Source organism: Helianthus annuus, chromosome 7 (assembly GCF_002127325.2).
Source record: "Helianthus annuus cultivar XRQ/B chromosome 7, HanXRQr2.0-SUNRISE, whole genome shotgun sequence".
In the NCBI taxonomy this organism is placed as follows: Eukaryota; Viridiplantae; Streptophyta; class Magnoliopsida; order Asterales; family Asteraceae; genus Helianthus; species Helianthus annuus.
In genome coordinates this window covers 131,973,025-131,993,407 of record NC_035439.2, presented here as the reverse complement: position 1 = coordinate 131,993,407, position 20,383 = coordinate 131,973,025, and the positions used below count along the sequence as shown (strand labels likewise).

The following is a 20,383-nucleotide window of genomic DNA, read 5'->3' as shown; positions in this document are numbered from 1 at the left end:
TAAGGAGAGGAGGATGTAACAACTCTCCCTAAAATTAATACTTAGTAGGTTAATTATCTATCAAGGAAACCCTAATTGAGAAACCCAAGTAATTCTGCATAAACCTTAAAATTTTCATAACAATCGGAATCAGGATCAGGGCCCCTAAAACTCAAGGGGGGTAAACCCTAGCTGATAATTATCATAATAATTCGTTGTCTAACTTTCAATTTCACAAACTGTCAATTCACCCAAGCTATCTGGACACGAACCTACCCTACCCTAGAATTGCTACCCGTCGCGCCACGCGACAGGTACCCATGTCCCTGTCGCGACACGCGAGAAAGACAAAATTTCAGTATAAATAGGTGGGGTTGGTACTTGAAGTTTACTGTTGGTTCGATGTACAAATTTACAATATTCACTGAGTTATAGTTCGATTACTATACAACACACACTAATCTCGAAACGTTGCCGCAGTCAGGGTAATAACTCGATCGCTATTACGATTCAACGTCCGATCGATTATAACTATCCAACGATTGTTTAAGTGCCGCTCAAATTGAGTTTATACTTTGTTATTCATCGTGATTTCGACTTGAATGTTTGAGTGCTGTTCGAACTCGGACTATACTCTGTCATTCGTTGTGAATCCGCTGAATTGTTAAGTATTGCACTTGTAAATCGTTGTGAGGGTTTAATCTCGTGAATTGTCGTAACTGCTGTATTAGTTACTAAACCGTTTGTGTGTGCATTGTTATTTAAATTAGGTTAATCAAGGCTAATCAGTAGGCTTATACTCTGCTCGTTAAAATGTGAGTCATTCTCTTTTGATCAACTGTTTTACAAAACTCCAAATTATTTTTAAAGTTATAATTACAGGGATTAAGTCTATGTAATCACCATATTACAGCCGGTATGTGGGGTTTTGTATACATTACTTATTTCCCGTCACCATTGGACAACGAGTTAGCCAAGGGGTGATCTGACCACAGTCACAGACACCACTTGGACAACGAGATAGCCAATGGGTAGTCGAGTGATAAATACTGTGGGTAGTTGGTTGATATCAGAAACATTGTAATCACCCTTAATACTGTAAATTATAACAAATGTGTCGTTTTCAGTAAAATGAATGATTCGCTCAGTATTTCCCTGCTGACAAAACCTTTTTCAAACATGTTTCAGGTGATCTGTTGTGAGCAAAGAAAAGTGCCGTGGAGCACTACAAGCTTAGAAAAGTGGCTCAATGTAAATAAATAAAGAAACATGTTTTGAGAAATAAAGATTTCCCCGGGAAATCACCTTATTGTAAATTATGGGATTTATCCCTATATTATATAAACGAGCAGTTTTAATATTAAAAAGATCCTGTTTAAAAAGACTTCCGCTGTCATTTAAATCGATACCACGGGATTTCCTGCGTCACGGCTCTGGACCGGGTCAAACCGGGGCCGAGGGCCGTGACATAAAGGGGGGGGGGGATTTGATTTCTTGATTAACCATATAATCTCCAAATCTCATCCTATTTTCAATTCCCTGAATTAGGGTTTTCTATTTGACATATTCCAAGATGCCATTGGAGTATTCCTTTTAATAATTATCTCATAATGTGGTATCACGTTTTAAAGTCGTCAACTATTCATCTTGCAATTAAGTAACCTTTTACTTAACCATGAACAATAACCTGTGGTAACCTTATGTCGCAACCCCCGAACCCTATCTTTGGGAACGGGCGGCCGCGAACCAGTATCAGTGGTATCGGTGTTTATCAATTTGGCAGCGGAATTTACATCAGGACCGTAGATAGGAAATAGGTTATCAGAGTAAAATACCATATTTTTATAATATTAAATACATGGGCATTTCCCAAGTTTTCATTACAAACATGTTTATAGGGATAAACCCTATTTTATTGAAATAAAACATCTTCTTTATTTAGGTAACTTTTATAGCCACTTTTCCTAGCCTTCGGTGTTGTCCAGCTGGCTTCTAATTGGATTTCACATTTTGTTACCTGAAATGCGTTTAAAAATATTTTATCAGCAAGAAATACCGGCGAGTGAATCCCAATTTAATCAAAATAGGTTTTATCATTTTACAGCATTGAGGACGATCTCGCAATTACATTTGTTTACATTTCTACCTTAATTACCACCCACGGTACTGTCAAACCACGATTGGTGGTCATGTTACTACTCACAGTGTAGCAACAAATTTTGTGTACAAAACCCCATCATACCGACGATAATTGTAGAATACAAATACTCAATCACTGTTAAATATAAATTAAAACAATTGAGGTTTTGTAAAAAGACTTTGTGAAAAGAGGAATCATTCACTTTGCTATTTTAGGTATTTCCCTTGTGACTTCCTGGTTATAATCTAGTTAAATAAACAATGCGCACTCGTTAGTATAATAACCCAAATTTACATTAGTTATACCCTCACCGAGACAGAACTCCAACGACTGAGTCAGGCAGAGACTTGACATGCGTTACAGAGCACTAGATCAATCGGGCAGCGTATCTAATACGTAACCGGGTTAATAATACTTACAACGAGGCAGAGCTTCACTAATTAGGGGGTATTATACCTGATACTGCTTCAAATATTCAGAAATTTAGAGAGAGAATCGATTGTGAACGAATTTGAGTTGAATGCCGATCGATCCTATTTATAGTGCCTCACCAGGGGTCTCTCGCGCCCCGCGACGGAGATAAGGGAGGCTTTCGCGGCCCGCGAGCTAGGCTAGGGTAGGCCCTAGCTTGGCTGATTCGACCCTAGCTTCAACACACGTGACGACACGTGGCAGCACCGGGTTAAGCCTGGTGGCCAGGCTGTCGCGCCCCACGACGGACCAGGGGTAGTCTGACGTGCCCCGCGACAAACTTAAAATATTGATTTTATTTGATTTTTGTTAAAATAAAGGTATTTCTGGCCCACTTCTCGTATACAGGGTGTATTTTAGGACATATAGGGGTGTTATAATTATTTTAGGAGGGTCGTTACACCTTATCAATTATCCTTCCTGTTATAAACATCCATTGGACATGAGACATGAATCAAGTGCTCAATCTTATAGTGTCCAACTATTCTCTATTCCCGATCAAGATTTAAAGTGGTCTTATAAACTTCCAGTTTGAATGTGGCTACGCATTTTCACCAGTTTGAATCAACGGGGGCGCCAGGACGTTAAACTCTCACATAAGCAATAAAACAAAATCCCATATCGACTATATACAACTCCCACTAAACATCATATTGATTCCCGATCATTGCTCTTGTACCCTCAGTAAACGTGATTTCTTATATCCATGAAGACAATTTTGAAGCAAGTTGCATCCGATATCATTCTCCAATTCATATTCATGAATTTTGGTCCTCAACACACGAGCCTTCATCCAATGAACCAACCAAACATTCATAATAGTCTTAGTACGCATTTGTTCCTACAAAACCCATTGGCTACGGATATTTAGAATACATTATTCAAGGATTAAACGTCCTAAAACTCAAACAATATACATTTATTTATAGAGCATTTAACCATTAAATCAAAATAAAACAATGTATTGTTATAGTTCTAAAACATCCAAATACCAAAACAAATCAAACCCACTATCTAGCCATTCTAAGTCCTATCATGTCACCATGTGCCTCATGCTTAGCTTGAGGCATAGCTTAGTGAATGGGTCTGCTAGATTTTGATATGTATGACTTTGTTTATCTTGATGCCTTCATGTTCCAATATCTACCATATATAATGAAACTTTCTGAGAATATGCTTGGTGTTATGAAGTGATCTTGGATCTTTTACCTAAGCAATTGCACCTTAATTGTCAAAAAGCATCCCAGTCGGTCTTTTAATGCTTAGCACCACTTCAAGATCAGCAATGAACTTCTTCATCTAATCAACTTCCTTTGTAGCATTCGATGTTGCAATGTATTCAGACTCGATGATGGACTGAAGACCATGCTCTGTTTGGAACTTTTCTAAGTCATAACACCATTGTTCATTGTGATAACAAAACTTGTTTGAGAGCGAGAATCATCTTGATAAGTTTGGAAGCTAGCATCAGTAAAACATCTTACTGTAAGCTCCCCTTCCATTCCTCCATATATCAAGATCATATCCTTGGTCCTTTTCATACGATACATCAAGCCTAGTGCATAACATGGCATATATGATTGAACCAATTACCGAAGCATGTGATTGTCACACCCTGATTTCCGGTGTGACAGGTTGGTATCAGAGCTACAATTTGAGTGAATTAGACACTAGCCCTTAGTGTCTAATCTCAAATATCACAAATGCAGATTCCTTTAAAAAACTCCGAGTCTAGACCCGAATATAAGACTACTCTTAATCTATATAATAGTTATTGATTTTATACCGCCAAAATGTCGCAGACCAGATAAAGAAACTATAATGGGTCACGGACTCGAGGATCTCTACCATTGAGTAGCTTGAAGTTCTAGATGGCGAACAACATATGTTTTGGAGAAGATGACTCCGATACGAGGATGATAAACCTCGTCACCTAATGAAATATCTTTTGATATTCTTGTGATATCCTAATATCATTTATCCAAAGTCTATCATATTTGATAGACGTTCCGGTGATATCTCACCAGCTGATTTAAACAGCAACAATTATTGGAAAGCCGTATTATGGCAAAGATATATGTGCACCTTGCACCAAAATTTGTACTCTTGATTCAATTGTTCTCTCATTCCAGAGAATAAGCAGAAAAAGGAATCACTTTTTCTGATTTATGCTCAAAGCATATAATTTCGAGTCTTCGAGCTCGATTAATTCAAACCCATCTGGGTATATATTATATTGTATAAATTCGGCAACTCTCGCCATTAAATTTCTCTAGCTGGAGTACGACAATGATTTTTATTTCATTGATTTTTAGCAACTACGAATGCCAAACTTAGTTTGATAGAAGCGCCATATGATAATTGGCAGTATCTTAGTGTATCTTAGTGTGTCCCATAGATTGCACACCTTATCAAGATTCTTTGCACCCACAAAACCCTTAGGATGAGCCATATAGGCGTCCGTAGTGAAGTATCCAGTTAGGAAAGCTGTTTTAACATCCATTTATCATACTTCGTAATCATAATACACAACATTATCAATCAGAATTCCAATAGAACTAAGCATGGTTACTTGTGAGAAAGTCTCATCATAATTAATTCCTTAAGTATGAGTAAACCCTTCACGACAAGCCTCGCTTTAAAGGTATGCACATTTCCATCCATGTCATTTTTCCTCTTGAAAACCCATTTACTTCCTACGGCTCGACAAGCCGGACAAAGGTCAACCAAATCCTGGACTTGATTATCATACATGGAATGTATCTAAGCCAATGGCGAATCCTGAAATTTTTTTGCCATGGGTTCAGTTTTGTGGTGGTCAAATTTTCACAATCGTACGTTAGAATTTTGGGTTGGGCCGGGTTGGGTTACGGAACATAATAAAGACCGAAATTTCATATCAAATTAGGACTTGGAATCGTCCGACTAACAAATTAATTAGGACTTTGAACCATCCATTGAACCTTTATTATTTATATATTTTTTAAACCATCAAGTTTTGTAAATGTATCATACCAAAAATCATCTTCTATCATTTTAATACATGCTAACAATTTAAAACAAAATTTAAACATCGTTTTTAAGGGGCCAACCCACTCAATGTGTTTTGTTGTTACATGAAACCATACTTAGCGGTTCAACCAAAAATTTTTGCCGTACTTTACAATGAACACCCTAACAAAAAAGGAACATTTTAGTAGCTTCTTAAAATCTCATCCAACCAACAAAAATACTCAAATGGATATTTAACCTTAACAATCAAGTAAACACCCCTAACTATGGTTTCATGTAACAACAAAAAAAATAAGCTATGAGTGAGGTATTTATTAATACCGCAAAACACAAGGCTTAAAAGTCATAAGTTATCTCACCAAAGTGCACAAGTATCAATTCAACAATGCAATTTTATTAAAAACAACAAAAAAATAAATAAGCTATGACTATGGTAGTCATCTAGGGTTTCGACCTACATGATGAATTGTCCGATGAACCAAGATAAACTCTAAGTGTCTCGATTTCGTTTACCAGTTTTTCACCTTATTACTTGTGGTTAAATGTCAACCTTAATCAACTTATGAAGATTGATGATGATTCCGGTTAAGATAAGTCAGATGGATAACACCGGGTACAACTTTGCACCATCGATTTGCAGTTGGACATTGACAGAGACGGTGGTGGAGCTGGGTGGCGCAGGTGGTAACCGGTGGTAGGTGGAGTTGGTGTTTCCCGGTGGTTGTGGTGGAGAGAGAGAGAGAGGATATGAGTGGGTGTGGGTGGGTTATATTCAACTCTGACCGTTATGGAGGAGGGTATGCATTTGCTCGATTGAGGGCATCCGAGTATGCTTATACAGTGATTTAATTGGTTGTTCAAATAATAATAATACTAAGAAGAAATAAATCTATATCTATATCTTATAATAAAACAAAACAAACTTATGCCACATGGCATCCACTTAAAACACTTGCTGCCACATGTCATCTCTTAACGCTGCTGGCTTTGGAAAATGGCGCTCAGAATTTTGCTTTGCCTTCACCGTTCTCTTTTTCCATTTTCTCATCAGTTTTCCTTTTCCCCTTCCAAAACCCTAAATTCAACCATGGCCGCATACCTCTTTCCACCATGACAATCTTCAATCTGAATATTTATATCCATTATTCTGGTCGTTCACTCCATTTCGCAAGGAATCAAGACTTGATAACCACAAAGAATTGCATCAACAATCATCAAGAATCAACATAATCCGTGTTAATCATCGATTCTTGCTTCCAATTTCTTATTATAGGTATGTTTTTTCAACTTTTACGGTTTTTTTTTTCAAAGTTGTTTAGAATTTTATTGTTTTTTGTTCGATTTACAAACCCTAGATTGATTTTTTGTTGATGCTAGAGGATCTGCCATATATATTTCCCTTGATCTTCTCCATCGATCGATGATTCTGTGAAACCCTAATTGGCGTTCAGCATTCTCATTCTCCATTTGTGTTTCTAATCCTAAGGTCCCAATTAAGGCCTCTTTACGGATATTCTAAGATCTTCATTCCATCAATTCGAATCATGGTTAGATTAACAATAGTTCCGATTAAAGATAGTGATTTTTTCATTCTTATCTGTTGATATATGTTCTCATTATCATTTGATTTTGATTTTCAAACGTTTTTGGCCAGGGTTTCTTCGTATTGGATCTGTTTGCTGCTCTGACATAGAAATGCCGCTCATATGCTTTTCGTAATGATGTGTTCCGATTTGTTCCTCTGCTAAAATTAGGGTTTTTGTTTTCGTGTAGGGCATATTGTGTTCAAACGATCGTTAATTTGCATAGAACATAGAGACCTGTGAATGTTGTTCATCTGAAGCACAAGATGGTCGATCAGGTTAATTTGTTAATCTCGCTAAGTATATGTTGTGTGATTGATCAGGTTAATTCGTCAATCCAAGGTTATTTGTGAGGAAATCATTCTTTCCATAAATCTGTAAACGTGATTCTGCTTCATTCCATCTTCTTCCACTCATGTTTGATCATCCAAAGTATGCTTTAGGGTTTTAAAAGAATCGTTCGTTCATTTATTCAACTTTTAGGCTTTTAAAAAACATGATTTTTGTTTCAGATTTGTATCTTTATGCTTTTAATTTTTTTGTCTGCATTTGGAATATCTGGCTCTTTAATCGTTCTTACGATTCACTGCAATCATCAGTCATGGTGCTTGAGGTACCTTCTTTAATTTGTTTTTACTGTTTTTTATTTGGTTGTTGTAATTGTTTGTTGTTTGGGTTGGAGAATTCCCAGGCCAATGAGGAGTTGGACCAAGAGTAAATTGAGCTCGGAACTTTTGAAAATGGTGGATAGAGCGGGCTACAAGACGCCATCGCCGATTCAAATGGCTGCGATCCCGCTTGGTCTCCAACAGCGAGATGTGATTGGTGTTGCGGAAACGGGGTCAGGTTAAACAACTGCTTTTGTACTTCCTATGTTGGCTTACATAACTAGACTTCCTCCGATTAGCTAGGAAAATGAGGCGGAGGGGCCTTATTCGGTTGTTATAGCACCTACTAGAGAACTTGCACAACAGATTGAGGAAGAAACGGTTAAGTTTGCGCATTATTTGGGTATCAAAGTTGTTTCGATTGTTGGTGGCCAGTCGATTGAAGACCAGGGGTTTAAGATTAGACAAGGGTGTGAGGTTGTTATTGCGACACCTGGACGTCTGATCGATTGTTTAGAAAGACGTTATGTGGTTTTAACCCAGTGTAACTATGTTGTTCTTCATGAAGCGGATCGTATGATTGATATGGGTTTTGAACCACAAGTTGTGGGTGTTCTTGATGCGATGCGTCGTGCAACTTTAAACCCGAAAATGAAGATGAGGAGCTTGACGAGAAGAGGATATATAGAACAACTTAGAGCATTCACATCCAACTCCCTAAAATTATACATACATTCCACTAAAAACAACTCCTATATCAATATATTTCCACTAAAAACAAATACTTTTTCTCTCTCCTTTTCAATTAAATAATATTTTTATATCTTTATCATTACATTTTTCTCTCTCCTTCACTCACAACCACTTTCAATATATATTAAAAAATTATAGTGGGTGAAGAGTGTCCCCCAAATATACAGATGAACAGTAACATTTTCTTTCTCCTCCACTCACAACCACTTTTTATACTTTTTATATTTTAAAAACACTACACTAAGAATATGATGCCTTGGATGTGAATGCTCTTATATGTTTAGTGCAACTATGCCTCTAGCTTGACGAGAAGAGGATATATAGAACAACTTATAGGTTTGGTTTGCTTCCCTTCCCTGTTCGTTTTTGCGTCGCTTTCTAATCTATTTTTGTTTTATGCTTTTTGTTTTTGCTTGCGCCTTTGGTTGATGTGATTTCTCTGTGGAATTCTTTCTCATCTCTACTTTTTTTCCTTATTTGTCCAGTTTGGCCGTTATTTTTGGTACTGCAGGTGACTGGCTCCTCTAATTTTGTTGCTTTTGTAAGAGGCGTTGGTTTACAAGTGATTTTGTTGCTAATTCAAAAGCTAATATTGGCGGAAAGCTACAGTATGTTGTGAACAAAGTCTCTTACGTCAACCCAGCCACCCCATTGAAGCTTGCTGACTACTTCAACATTCTTGGAGTATTCAAACTGAACTCTATCAAACCTACACCACCTGCAAGCCCTGCTGTTCTATCCCCATCTGTTATGGGTTTCACCCTTCACGATTTCGTTGAAATTGTCTTCCGGAACAACGAGAACTCCATCCAATCATGGCATCTTGATGGTCGTGACTTTTGGAGCGTCGGGTAACCAACCAACCATCTTATTATTTTCTCATTTCTTAATCTTTTTTATTATTAAGAATTAAAATACTTATCGCCGTGGTCCTGCAATTTGTAGTTTTGGTGGCGGGCAATAGAATTCGACACTGAGGAAAAAGTTCTACAATCTGAACGATGCTACCTCATGATACACAGTCCAGGTAACCATGACTTTCTTGATGCTTAAACAACAAAAAATTGTAGTTTTTTCGAGTATATTATATTAGAAAAAAATATATTAATCACAAGTTACTTTCCTTTGTAATTATCGTTACTAAACTAGGAGATTTGGTAATGTTTTAAAAGAGCAAGATACACAATTCTTCATTGTTGCAGTGGATATTGTGTCAAGACCTGAAGTAAAATTGAATGTGAAGCTAATTGTTGTTAGAAAAAATAGTTTGGGGTTCAGATCTTGAAAATCGCAGGTAACTAAATTACTTTGCTAACTAAATCAAAATTTTCATTCTCATTTTTTTTTTACTTATGGGTTACACTTAAAACCTGACGGGTCAAACAACTTTTTTTTTTTTGTCAAAAGGGAAATATGTCGAATGGTTAAATTTTGGCCTAACAGGACAAATATTTTTTTTTATTTTTTAAAAAGGGAAACATATCAAATACGTTAAATGCCGTTCATTTTTTAGCCAAACGGGTCAAAAACTTTTATAACTAAAAGGGAAATATGTCAAACGATTGATTTTTGCTTAACGGGTCAATTTCGGTTATAGTTTTTGCACACACTACATAACCTCTCTTCGTTTCACCGTCACCCTCCATACACCACCATAAAGGTTACCGATTGACTGAACTGGGTTCATCACAGTTGCAAACAATTACCTCAGTGGTACCATACCAACTGAATTGGGTTCATCACAGTTGCAATCAATGTAAAAATCTATTTATATAATCTTTTTGTTTATTAACTTAAGCTTTGAATCTTTTAGTTTATGTTTTCACAACATTGACCCATTGACTACGCAGCTCTCTTCTTGGAAACCGCTTTTTTGGAAAGATAGCAGCAGAACTGGGAAATATTACAACTTTGACATATTTGTACGTTGTATTTATTTTCTATTTGGTAGTGTTTGTTATTAACAGTCCAATTTATTAGATGACTATATCATAATATTGAGCTACTTACTACCATTAATTATAAAGTAAAGTACACGGATGGTCCCTGTCGTTTACCAAAATTTTGGATTCAGTCTCTATCTTTTCAAAAGTACACGGATGGTCCCTGTGGTTTGCACTTTGTAACACATTTAGTCCCCACCTTTTTCTAAAAGTACATGGATGGTCTTTGTGATTTGCACTTTGTAATGCATTTAGTCCCTAACATGAACATGCTAAAAACTTTAGATTTGTTGGCTGGGGACTAAATGCGTTACAAAGTGCAAACCATACGACAGGGACCATCTGTGTACTTTTAAAAAGCTAGAGACCAAATCCAAAATATTGGTAAACGATAGGGACCGTCCGTGTACTTTACTCTTAATTCTAGGAAAACGTATGTTTAATATTGTTATTTATGGTGATGTAACTAACTATACATTTTACATAGGAACCTTGAAGCAAATAACTTTTCGGGGACTGTTCCTTCTTATTTGGGGAGATTAATAAATTTACAAACATTGTAAGGCTGTTTGGCTCTCGGTTTGTTTGTTTGTTCTTCGATTACTCACATATTTTAACTTATTTTCTTCTTTGATACTTTACTCCAGGATTTTGTCCTCAAACCGGTTGACGGGAACGTTGCCAACATCCCTTGCTGAATTAAGCAATTTAAAAGATTTGTAAACATTTTCACATTGCTATTGAAAGTTAATGCTTTTTTTGTTTCACTGATGTTTGAGGTGTAAGTTAACTGATTTGTTTTATTTTACCAGGATAAGTGACAACAATCTCAGTGGGTCCATATCTAATTTCATAGAGAATTGGAGACAACTCAATAAACTGTAAGTTCAGTTTGTAAATCATATGCAGTTGTGTTGCATATTTATTTCCGTTCACCTTTTTTGTATTGTCATTTTTGAAAAGAACTAATTGGGACGGGGCTTTCGTGACCGATTCCTTCATCCATTTCCCTTCTGAACTTAACTGATGTGTGAGTGTAGATAACGTTAACTTCATACGAACCTTTTTCTTTCTTTCTCCTTTTTATCCTTTTTTTCTATGTCGTGTAATGGGAAATTACTATTACTATGCAGGAGAAGTTGTGAACTAAGTGGACTAACTCAAAGATTCCCTCCGTTAGATAATGTTGTTGGTTTACTAACACTCTATGTAGAAGGTTTTGTTCTATACTTTGTATCGAATTTAGTGGTTCGGTTCCAATTTCGGCCCATAAATGGATTGGTTATTGATGCCCTTTCGTTCTGGTGTATAGTGTATTGAGAAACAGCAACATTTCTGGTGAGATGCCTGTGGGCGATCTTCAATTATTGTAAGTAACATATGCAATGATTCCATTGATATGTAATAGTACTAACTTTTGTATGCAACTTAATCTGTTATTGAGTAACCCCTTTTAAATTCATGACTTGTGAATTGTTAAGTCAATAGTCATTGGTATCTATTATACTGTAATTGAACAGGGATGTGAGCTCTAACAAGTTAATAGGGGGATTATCCCGTGACATCATTAGCAGGAGCTTGCGTTACGTGTAAGTATTAAACAAACAAGGTCCAGTATGTAAACCATAGCCAATACACTGAAACCACAACTAAACCTTACCACTTCAATTACTCTAAAACAACTCTACAAACATAAATAACAAGGCCCTTTCAAAATAAGTAAATATAACCCACCATAAGAAAACAAAAACCAATATGTAAACTATACCAAACACGTAGGGGCTGTTTGGCAACATCTGAATGGTTAAGTGCTGAACCAGTAAGAGGTCTGAACCATTAAGAGCCAGTATAATGCTTAATCGTCTAGAGGCAAATGTCTGACCAATTCAGATTAGAGGTCTTAACCATTCAGACTCTATATAATTCTTAACCATTCAGAGGCAAATGTCTGAACCATTCAGACATCTGCTCGCGAAACAAATTGAACCATTTGAACCATTAAGAGCCTCTTTAAGAGGTAAACAAACAGTCCCGTAGAGTTCAATTATCTTCTTTCGACTACGGAAACATTCTTCTTTTGAGTTTATAATAGATTCGATTAAACCAAGTCATTTACATATAATATCAATGGCTGTAAAAATAGGTGTTTTATTTTACCTTTCAAATACGCTGGGACATGTGCAAGAGCCTAACGGTAGCCGGACGATATTTGTATTGTTTGTTTAATTGGACTGTAAAAATAGTGCGTTGGTTTTGTAACTTCGTTTGATACATTACGTACCCGCGGGTAGAGGAATGGATTTCGTTACTTGAACGTTTATTTATTTCAAATATTATTTCAACAATTTTAAGTTATATATTTGTGTTAAGCCACCCGCGAAACTCGCGGGATCTTAGGCTAGTAAATAAATAAAGAAATAAATAAATAATTAATGTATTTACTTTGACTCCTTTACTTTGTGAATGGCATATCAACCGTTTAACTTTCATTCCCTTTAAACATCAAATGCAAAGCGACGAAAAATATCCTAAACTTAACTGAATTTTTTTTGATGGATCTAAGGTGTTTAAAAAAAATAAAAATAAAAATAAAAATAAAAAAAAATAAAATCTCAGAAACACAATTTTTTTTACATATAATAGATTAAAATCCCACTAAAAAATTTGCCAAGTTACATCAAAACAGAAGGTAGACGGGCAACAAGCTGCGACGCCACCATTTTCTGAATTGCAAACCCTAACCTTTCAAAGACAAACCCCTGCTCCCCTGCGAATTGAACAATTGTTGTGGATGACCCGTTGGACCACGGTCAAGAAGTGAATAACTTTTAGTGCTAGGGAGCCAAAGGTATCAAAAGCAAAAGGGACAAAGACATGCTGGTTGTCTACGCAAGCTTTAGCGTGCTTATCCACTTCTTTGATTCTGCTTTTCTAAATTCTTGCCCAACTACAAACCCGTTTTTCCCTTAAACCAACCAAGGTGAAACCCCCGTGAGGTCCACAAAAACATGTTTCCCACCAATCCAGCCAAAGATTAGCAGATCCGCTGGTCGTAGAGTAGATCTCCCTTCCATAGGGTCCGTGAGGAAATTCACAGGAGCCTCATTCTTAGCAGAAATCTCACATCTTCTCAGGATGTCCCACAAAACATCCTGTACCCAGTCATGCCGATATTTGAACCCAGTAAGCTTTTTACAATGGACTGCGTGCTCCCCGTATTTATCCATACAAGCTTTACGACATATTATGCAAGTTTCATCTTCCGGGTACATAGGGATCATCAACCGGTATTTGAGAAGCTTTATATTCTACTTCAGACAGGCATTGTCCCAACCACTCAATCGGGACAACGGTCGAAAAATCATGAGCTTGGGGCCCTTCAGGCACTCAAACACCGCCTTCTGGCGGGGTGACAAATCAAAAACTTCCCCTAAGTTCTGAGCGATTTTGCTAAACATAGCGTTCGCCAAATTTTTTGTGGCTTCGAGGGGGTGGTGTCCTTATTAGAGAAACCACCAACATCAAAGTTCGGGAAAGAGACATTTAAACATTCGAGCGCCTGCTGATAGTTCAGGTCAAGCCCGACGACACCATAGATGAGAAAAAGATACTTTTTGAACTGAACAAACAAATGTAATCAAACCAACATGACTAAAAATGCAATGTACTCAGATAAATATGTGATAACCTTGGGCTTATAGCTCAGTGGTTATGGAAATGAGGGAAGACTCCTGACTGAATGGTCTCGAGTTCGATTCCTGATCCACCCAGGTTTTACCGGCTTTGCATTGTCGTGCTCTCGGGCGAGTGCAGGGTCAGGTTTTTTCCGGAACTGGTGGCATGGTGGGCTAGGGGCTTGGTGCGTGCAGGTTGGGCTGCCGCGGGCTACCTTTCGACCAATGGGTGAGTCGTGTACAGAGTACTCGGCGATTCTTATGTTGGACGTTAAAAAAAAAACATGTGATAATCCAGGTAAAGAAGAAGGACTATACATATATGTATTTAAGTACAACTTAGGTTGAAGAGATAACACTAAACCAAAATCCACTCGATTCACGCACCGGACACAGCGCGTAAACCAAAACAAAAAAAAACAATTAAAAAATGATGAAAGGGGACACGCGTCTCATGTCTGACAAATAAGCACTTACCAATTTAAGGGAAAAAGCACATACGTGTCTTTTAATAATGGGATACCGCTTTCCTGTACGTGTCACTCCACTTTTCATCAACCAATCACCTTCTTCGCACGCTTCCCAAAACCGGGCCCCACACCAACAATTCCAACCAATCAGAGTCTCCATACACAATTTGTTGCCCTAGACACGTGTTACCATGCACCGGCGACCGATTTTCATCTTATTCCATCATCACTCTCCTCCGCCCGGCTTATTTCCGGTTTATTTTACAAACAAATAACACTCACACGTTAGGTATGAAACTATGAGCACCGAAAACAGGCGCGTTGACTCTACACGCGCCGCTGCAAGCGGCAACAACAATAATATGATTATCGAACAGATTATGTTGAGATTCCGTCCGATCGCTCCGCGGCCGGAAACCGCTCAAAACTCCGGTGGTTTTTCACCGGAGAAGGAGTTTAAACGCACGAGAGTGAAGCGGAAGTACGTGAGAGTGAAGAAAACGAAGAAGATGAACAAGAAGAATAATAATATTACGAGTTTCGATTTGGATCGGACGGTTGCGATGATCGAGGATTCAACCGGAGGTGAGCTTGCGGTGAAGGTTACAGATCCGTTGCAGAACGTGTCGAACTGGATCAGTTTCGATTGTTCTGGAAGCAAGAGAAAAGGTAAGGTTATGAATAATGATAATAGAACTGATAATAATAGTTTATTTGTTTGTAAAACGCCGGAGAAGTATTCGCCAGATCTGCATGGAGTAGATCTGGCTACGGCGGTGCAACGGCGGAGCGTAGTGGAGTCGTGGATAACGATGGAGACGGTTACTGGTACGTGCGAGGATCGGAGGCTGTTAGGTTGTACGGACGATGAGATTTGGAAGAATCTAGAAACTGACAGCTGTCCAGGTTTCATCTCGAGCGGTTACGGTCACGGTCACGATGAGGTGGTGCAGTGGGTGAATCCGGCGTACCGGAGCATGCTAGATCTGGATTCCGACGGTGAAACTCCGTTGACGGAGGTTGCCGTGTGGCTCAAGGCAAAGGTTGAGAAATCTACGGTTGAAAAATATCTTCCAGCTTTCTCATGCAGAGTGAGAATCGAGTACCGGTCGGAGAAGAAGAAGAAGAAGACGCGTATGACGGTGCCGTGTGATGTGTTCTTGATGGATTCCGGTGGGTTTGCATGGCGGCTTGATGTGAAATTTGCTTTGAGTTTGGGGCTATCGAATTGAACAAATTCGACCTAATTAAGTTTTCAAAGCAGGTAAAATTACATGATATGATATGATATAATATCCTATCGGATTAATAACTTCATATCATACATCATAACATCTATAATCAAGTATATACATATATATATAAACTACCTGAGAATATATTGAATCTGCAGATGTTGCTGAAAATAGGTTAATGTTTGCAGTGTTTGATGATTTAATCACCACTTGTATTCAATATCTTCTCTATATCTGCATATGATAATAATTGAACCATTGATGATTGTCAGCTACAATAAAATTTGTAACAAAGATGAGAACAAATTGATATGGCTGCTTGCTTGGATCAACTAAGCTTCCATTAAGTATGCTGTTTGTGATTTCAGAAGTGAAAGTTAAGTTAAGTTATGCATTTATGAATTTTTGATATATTTTATTCACTTCTGAAACTATATTCATGAGTATTTGATAGCATACCATAAGTTACAAACAATAATATATGGTGTCTTGTTTTGTTGTGTGATAGTAATGAAATAAAATTTGTGTGGAGTTTCTTACACCTACCAGAGATATGTAAGAAAAGTTCTCGAATTAAGGAACGCTAAAACGGTAAAAATAGGTAGCTACGATACACGTACCTGAGAAATAGGAGAGAGGAGACGGGTATGATGACGTTAGTCCCATGTTTTTACCGTTCGATATTAATAGAAAGAGAGTCGATATTTTGGTACATATATAGGAAGCTTGGACAAACAATAGAGTAGTGTTTGGTTACATATAGGTGTCGTTATTGAGAGGAGTCTATCATGTTTCTGAATCACATTCATTGTATAACTTATGTTGTATGATACAAGTTTATAGTGAATGCGTGACACAAAAGTAAGATAACATAACATAACAAATTAGCACGTAGCATTACATGGTTGGATTTTGATTGTGAGAGAAAATAGAGAGAATAACACTAACCATTTAATTTATAAATGTGATTTGACCAAATATATGCCTTCAAACTATGAGTCTTTATATAGACTAAGTATACATCATGCTAATATATAATTAATATAAAATATGTATTAGGTGAGTTTGTCCACGATGTCATAGTTAAGAATGTAGTTTGGTAATATTAATATGTATTAATATTTTAGAGATAAAAGGTATATAAACTTAATATTATTGATGAATGATAGTTCCTTGTACCTAATTAGTAATAAATAAGGCAGTCAGTACTAATCCATAACCGTGATACGATAAGATCAATGCATTGAGGTTGTCACATCTTGTTGGTCACTCGCATCAATCCGCTATAACTTTATCGTAGTAATGGAGATGAAAGTTATATAATCAAAACAAAATCCAATCCAATCCTGGCCTGCCAATTACTCTCCTATGAATTTCACAAAGAGAAAAAGAAACAATATTATATCATGTGTGACAATTATAATAGAGAAAGTCGAATATTTTTAATATCTAATAATCCATTTTATATTAATTTTTTAGAAATTTTTAAAGAATAATAATTTACATCGAAATAGTTGGTAAACGGGCTACAAGCTGCGCCGCTACCCCTTTTTGAATAGCAAAACTAAGCCTTTTAAAAACTACGTCCATAGATCTCGGGGTCTAATAATGTAGCTAGAAATAAGTATTTATTTAGAAATAAGATATGTCATATCTACTTTAACTCTCATATTTCTTTAGCAATAAGATATGTCATAAATATTTTAACTCTCATAGGATACTTTTTCCATTAATATATAATGACTTCAAATAATATCATATGCGACATCATATTATGTGTGTAGATTCACGTATGTACCGTTATTCGCGTTTAGAATGAAAATACATGTGTTTATAAGGCAAGAAAAGTGAATACGCGATTAGAGATTCGTGTATCATGTAAGTATATACATAAAGCTGTTCTGATATAAATATAGATAACTCACCGGTTACTATTATGGTGTGATATAAAGAAAATATCATTGATTTTTTTAACTTTATATTAAAAATTATTTTAATAAATACTTGATATTAATAATAGTAAGAGGATTTAGGTATTAATTTTCCTTTTATACAAAAGAAAGAAAGCATGATAAATATCCAACCACCCTGGCATCACCTTGTATATATCACTAATGTTTTTAAATGGATAGAATTAATCATGTGTGAGTGTGTGTGTATATACAAGTACGTATGAAGTAAGGTGAGTAGTTGGGTTGTCAACATCAGGGCAAGCACAAGTTATGGGGGTTTAGGAATGGAAACATATCTGAAAAAGCAAATAAACGAGGAATGGGATTCTGAATAAGGATTGGGCCAGATGTCATCCGTGAATTAAAGATGAAACACGTAGCCCCATGGTCACAATCACTATATGGTCCCCTCCCATCCACCCAAAAAGAATTAGCTATTTAGCTCTATTCTACATTAACTTTTTCAACAGAAAAACAAAAGCATACTATTTTACTAGATGTTAGCTAGGAACCAAAGAGAATTTAGTTCATTATGGTGCCTCATGCTCTAGAGTTTAAATCCTGTTGTGAAACTGTGAAGTAGAATTAGGAGAAGATTAGATGGATGTGTGAGTTGTTGTTCTAAAAGATACAATGTTAGAACTTAGAAAAATAAAATTCCTGGTATACTCATGGCATACATCGAAATTTTGATAAGTGTTTCAATGGTAGTCAGCTAATGTTGTTTCAATGGTAGTCAGCTAATAAAGTTTAATACACATGTGATGGTAAGTTCAATGGTAGTCAGTTAACAAAGTTTAATACACATGTGATAGTAAGTCGTGTATCAAACATTTTTCTTCGTGTATGAGATGTCGCACATCACTACAACCAACATTTGATATTTAAGGGAATGAAATTTTGAGAAAGAGAGGGTTTGTGCTTTGTTAGTGACAATAATGATCCAAATATGGAAGCAGTTCTATCAATATCGTAGGTCTTTTGACTCATAAAATAATCATTGTGTGTGGTGTTCGTATGCAATATGTCTTTAACTCAACATATGCTGATAGGTTTGTTTTAAAAAACGTGAGACTCTTAGGCGTTCTGAAGCGTTTAAGTCCTAGAAGCCAAGGAGCGAGACGAATGAGCTAACATCATCACCGTTATACATGAAATAATATTTCCACATTTCAATTGACTAATATAGCCTATATAGGGAGACTTATTTTACTGACATATATGATTTGGTTTTATAATAGATCTGATAAGGTAATAGAATCTGCTTCCCAACAAACCATCGTGCTATGCTACTTTATAGGTAATGTCATGATCATGAAAAATGATTGAAAAAAACTATAAAATTATTCAATAAACTAGTGAAAGTCAGTAATAATAAGTAGAATAATTTGCAAGGATAGACCCCAATTACACATTTAGTAATTTGTTTTGAAAAATATTGAATAGCTCAGTCCTATCAATATACAAATGGAGCCTTTAGTAGGTTGATTTCCATATTGAAGAAAGAAGCTAGTAACCTTTAAGTTGCCTCCATCCAAGATGCAATGACCATTTTGAGTCATTTTTCTCATATTCATCGTTGCTATGAAACAAAACTTTTGCATTTAAATCATTCAAATCAATGTTGATGGTGATTATAATTAGACTCCATCAATCAACGATGGATATTGCTCCCTATATGTTAAAGAAGAACTCACAAATTCATGATATTATTTGTTGAGCTATATATATAGTCAGAATTCAACAAGTTCTAATCATCATCATATACGATGTTTCCATATATGTCTAAAATAAAATAAAAGAAACTATAGAAGTTTATGAACATAATTAAGAAATTAGGGTGTATAATAGTATATCACCCATCATTAAGAATTTAGGGTGTGTTGGTTTTAATATCCAAATCCTCAACTTTGATTAATGTTGTTTTATGAGTAAAGACATTGTGGCGGTTCCAAAATCCAAACCTTCAATTTTGAACTTTGAGTTTAAAGACGATTAGCGTATAATTAAACAATATAACAATCTACGTCGAGTCTTAGGAATAGTGCCGGTTTTCAAGTTTCGAGTCTTAGGAATAGTGCCGGTTTTCAAGTTTCCCTGATCTACATTTGTGTCACAGCCCCCGATCCCTAGTTCCCGGGAACGGGTGGCCGTGAGCCAGTTTCGGTGGTATCGCGTTTATTTATCCAATTTGGCAGCGGAAATTTTCATCAGGACCGTAGTTAGGAAATATTTAATCAGAGTAAACCACCATGTTTTATAACATTAAACACATGAGTAAAACCCAAGTTTTCAATACACACATTTCATAGGGATAAATCCTATTTATTTAATAAAAACATCCATTTTATTCTTAGGTAACTTTATTGCCACTTTTCCAAGCCTTCAGTGCTGTCCAGCTGGCTTCTATTTGGCTTTCACATTTTGTTACCTGAAACGCGTTTTAAAAACATTTTGTCAGTGGGAAATACTGGTGAGTGAATCCCATTTTAATCAGGTTTAAATAAAATAATTTCACAGTGAACAGTATTGAGGGCGATCCCGCAATTACATTTGTTTCCAA

At 36.4% G+C, this 20,383-nt stretch overlaps 1 protein-coding gene and 1 pseudogene across 1 annotated transcript; both read left to right on the top strand.

The window, feature by feature from the left end:
* Window positions 1-7,933: 7,933 nt before the first annotated feature.
* On the top strand, window positions 7,934-9,401 carry LOC110866934 (annotated as a pseudogene).
* Window positions 9,402-14,812: 5,411 nt separating this feature from the next.
* On the top strand, window positions 14,813-16,071 carry LOC110868597. The gene has a single exon (XM_022117800.2). It carries the CDS (start codon window positions 14,933-14,935, stop codon window positions 15,863-15,865), a length of 933 nt encoding a protein of 310 aa, XP_021973492.1. The 5' UTR covers window positions 14,813-14,932; the 3' UTR covers window positions 15,866-16,071.
* The last annotated feature ends 4,312 nt before the right edge of the window (window positions 16,072-20,383 follow it).

Bases quoted from the DNA above. Each gene is read 5' to 3' on its own strand.
- LOC110868597 (XM_022117800.2), top strand. From the start codon at position 14,933: ATGAGCACCGAAAACAGGCGCGTTGACTCTACACGCGCCGCTGCAAGC.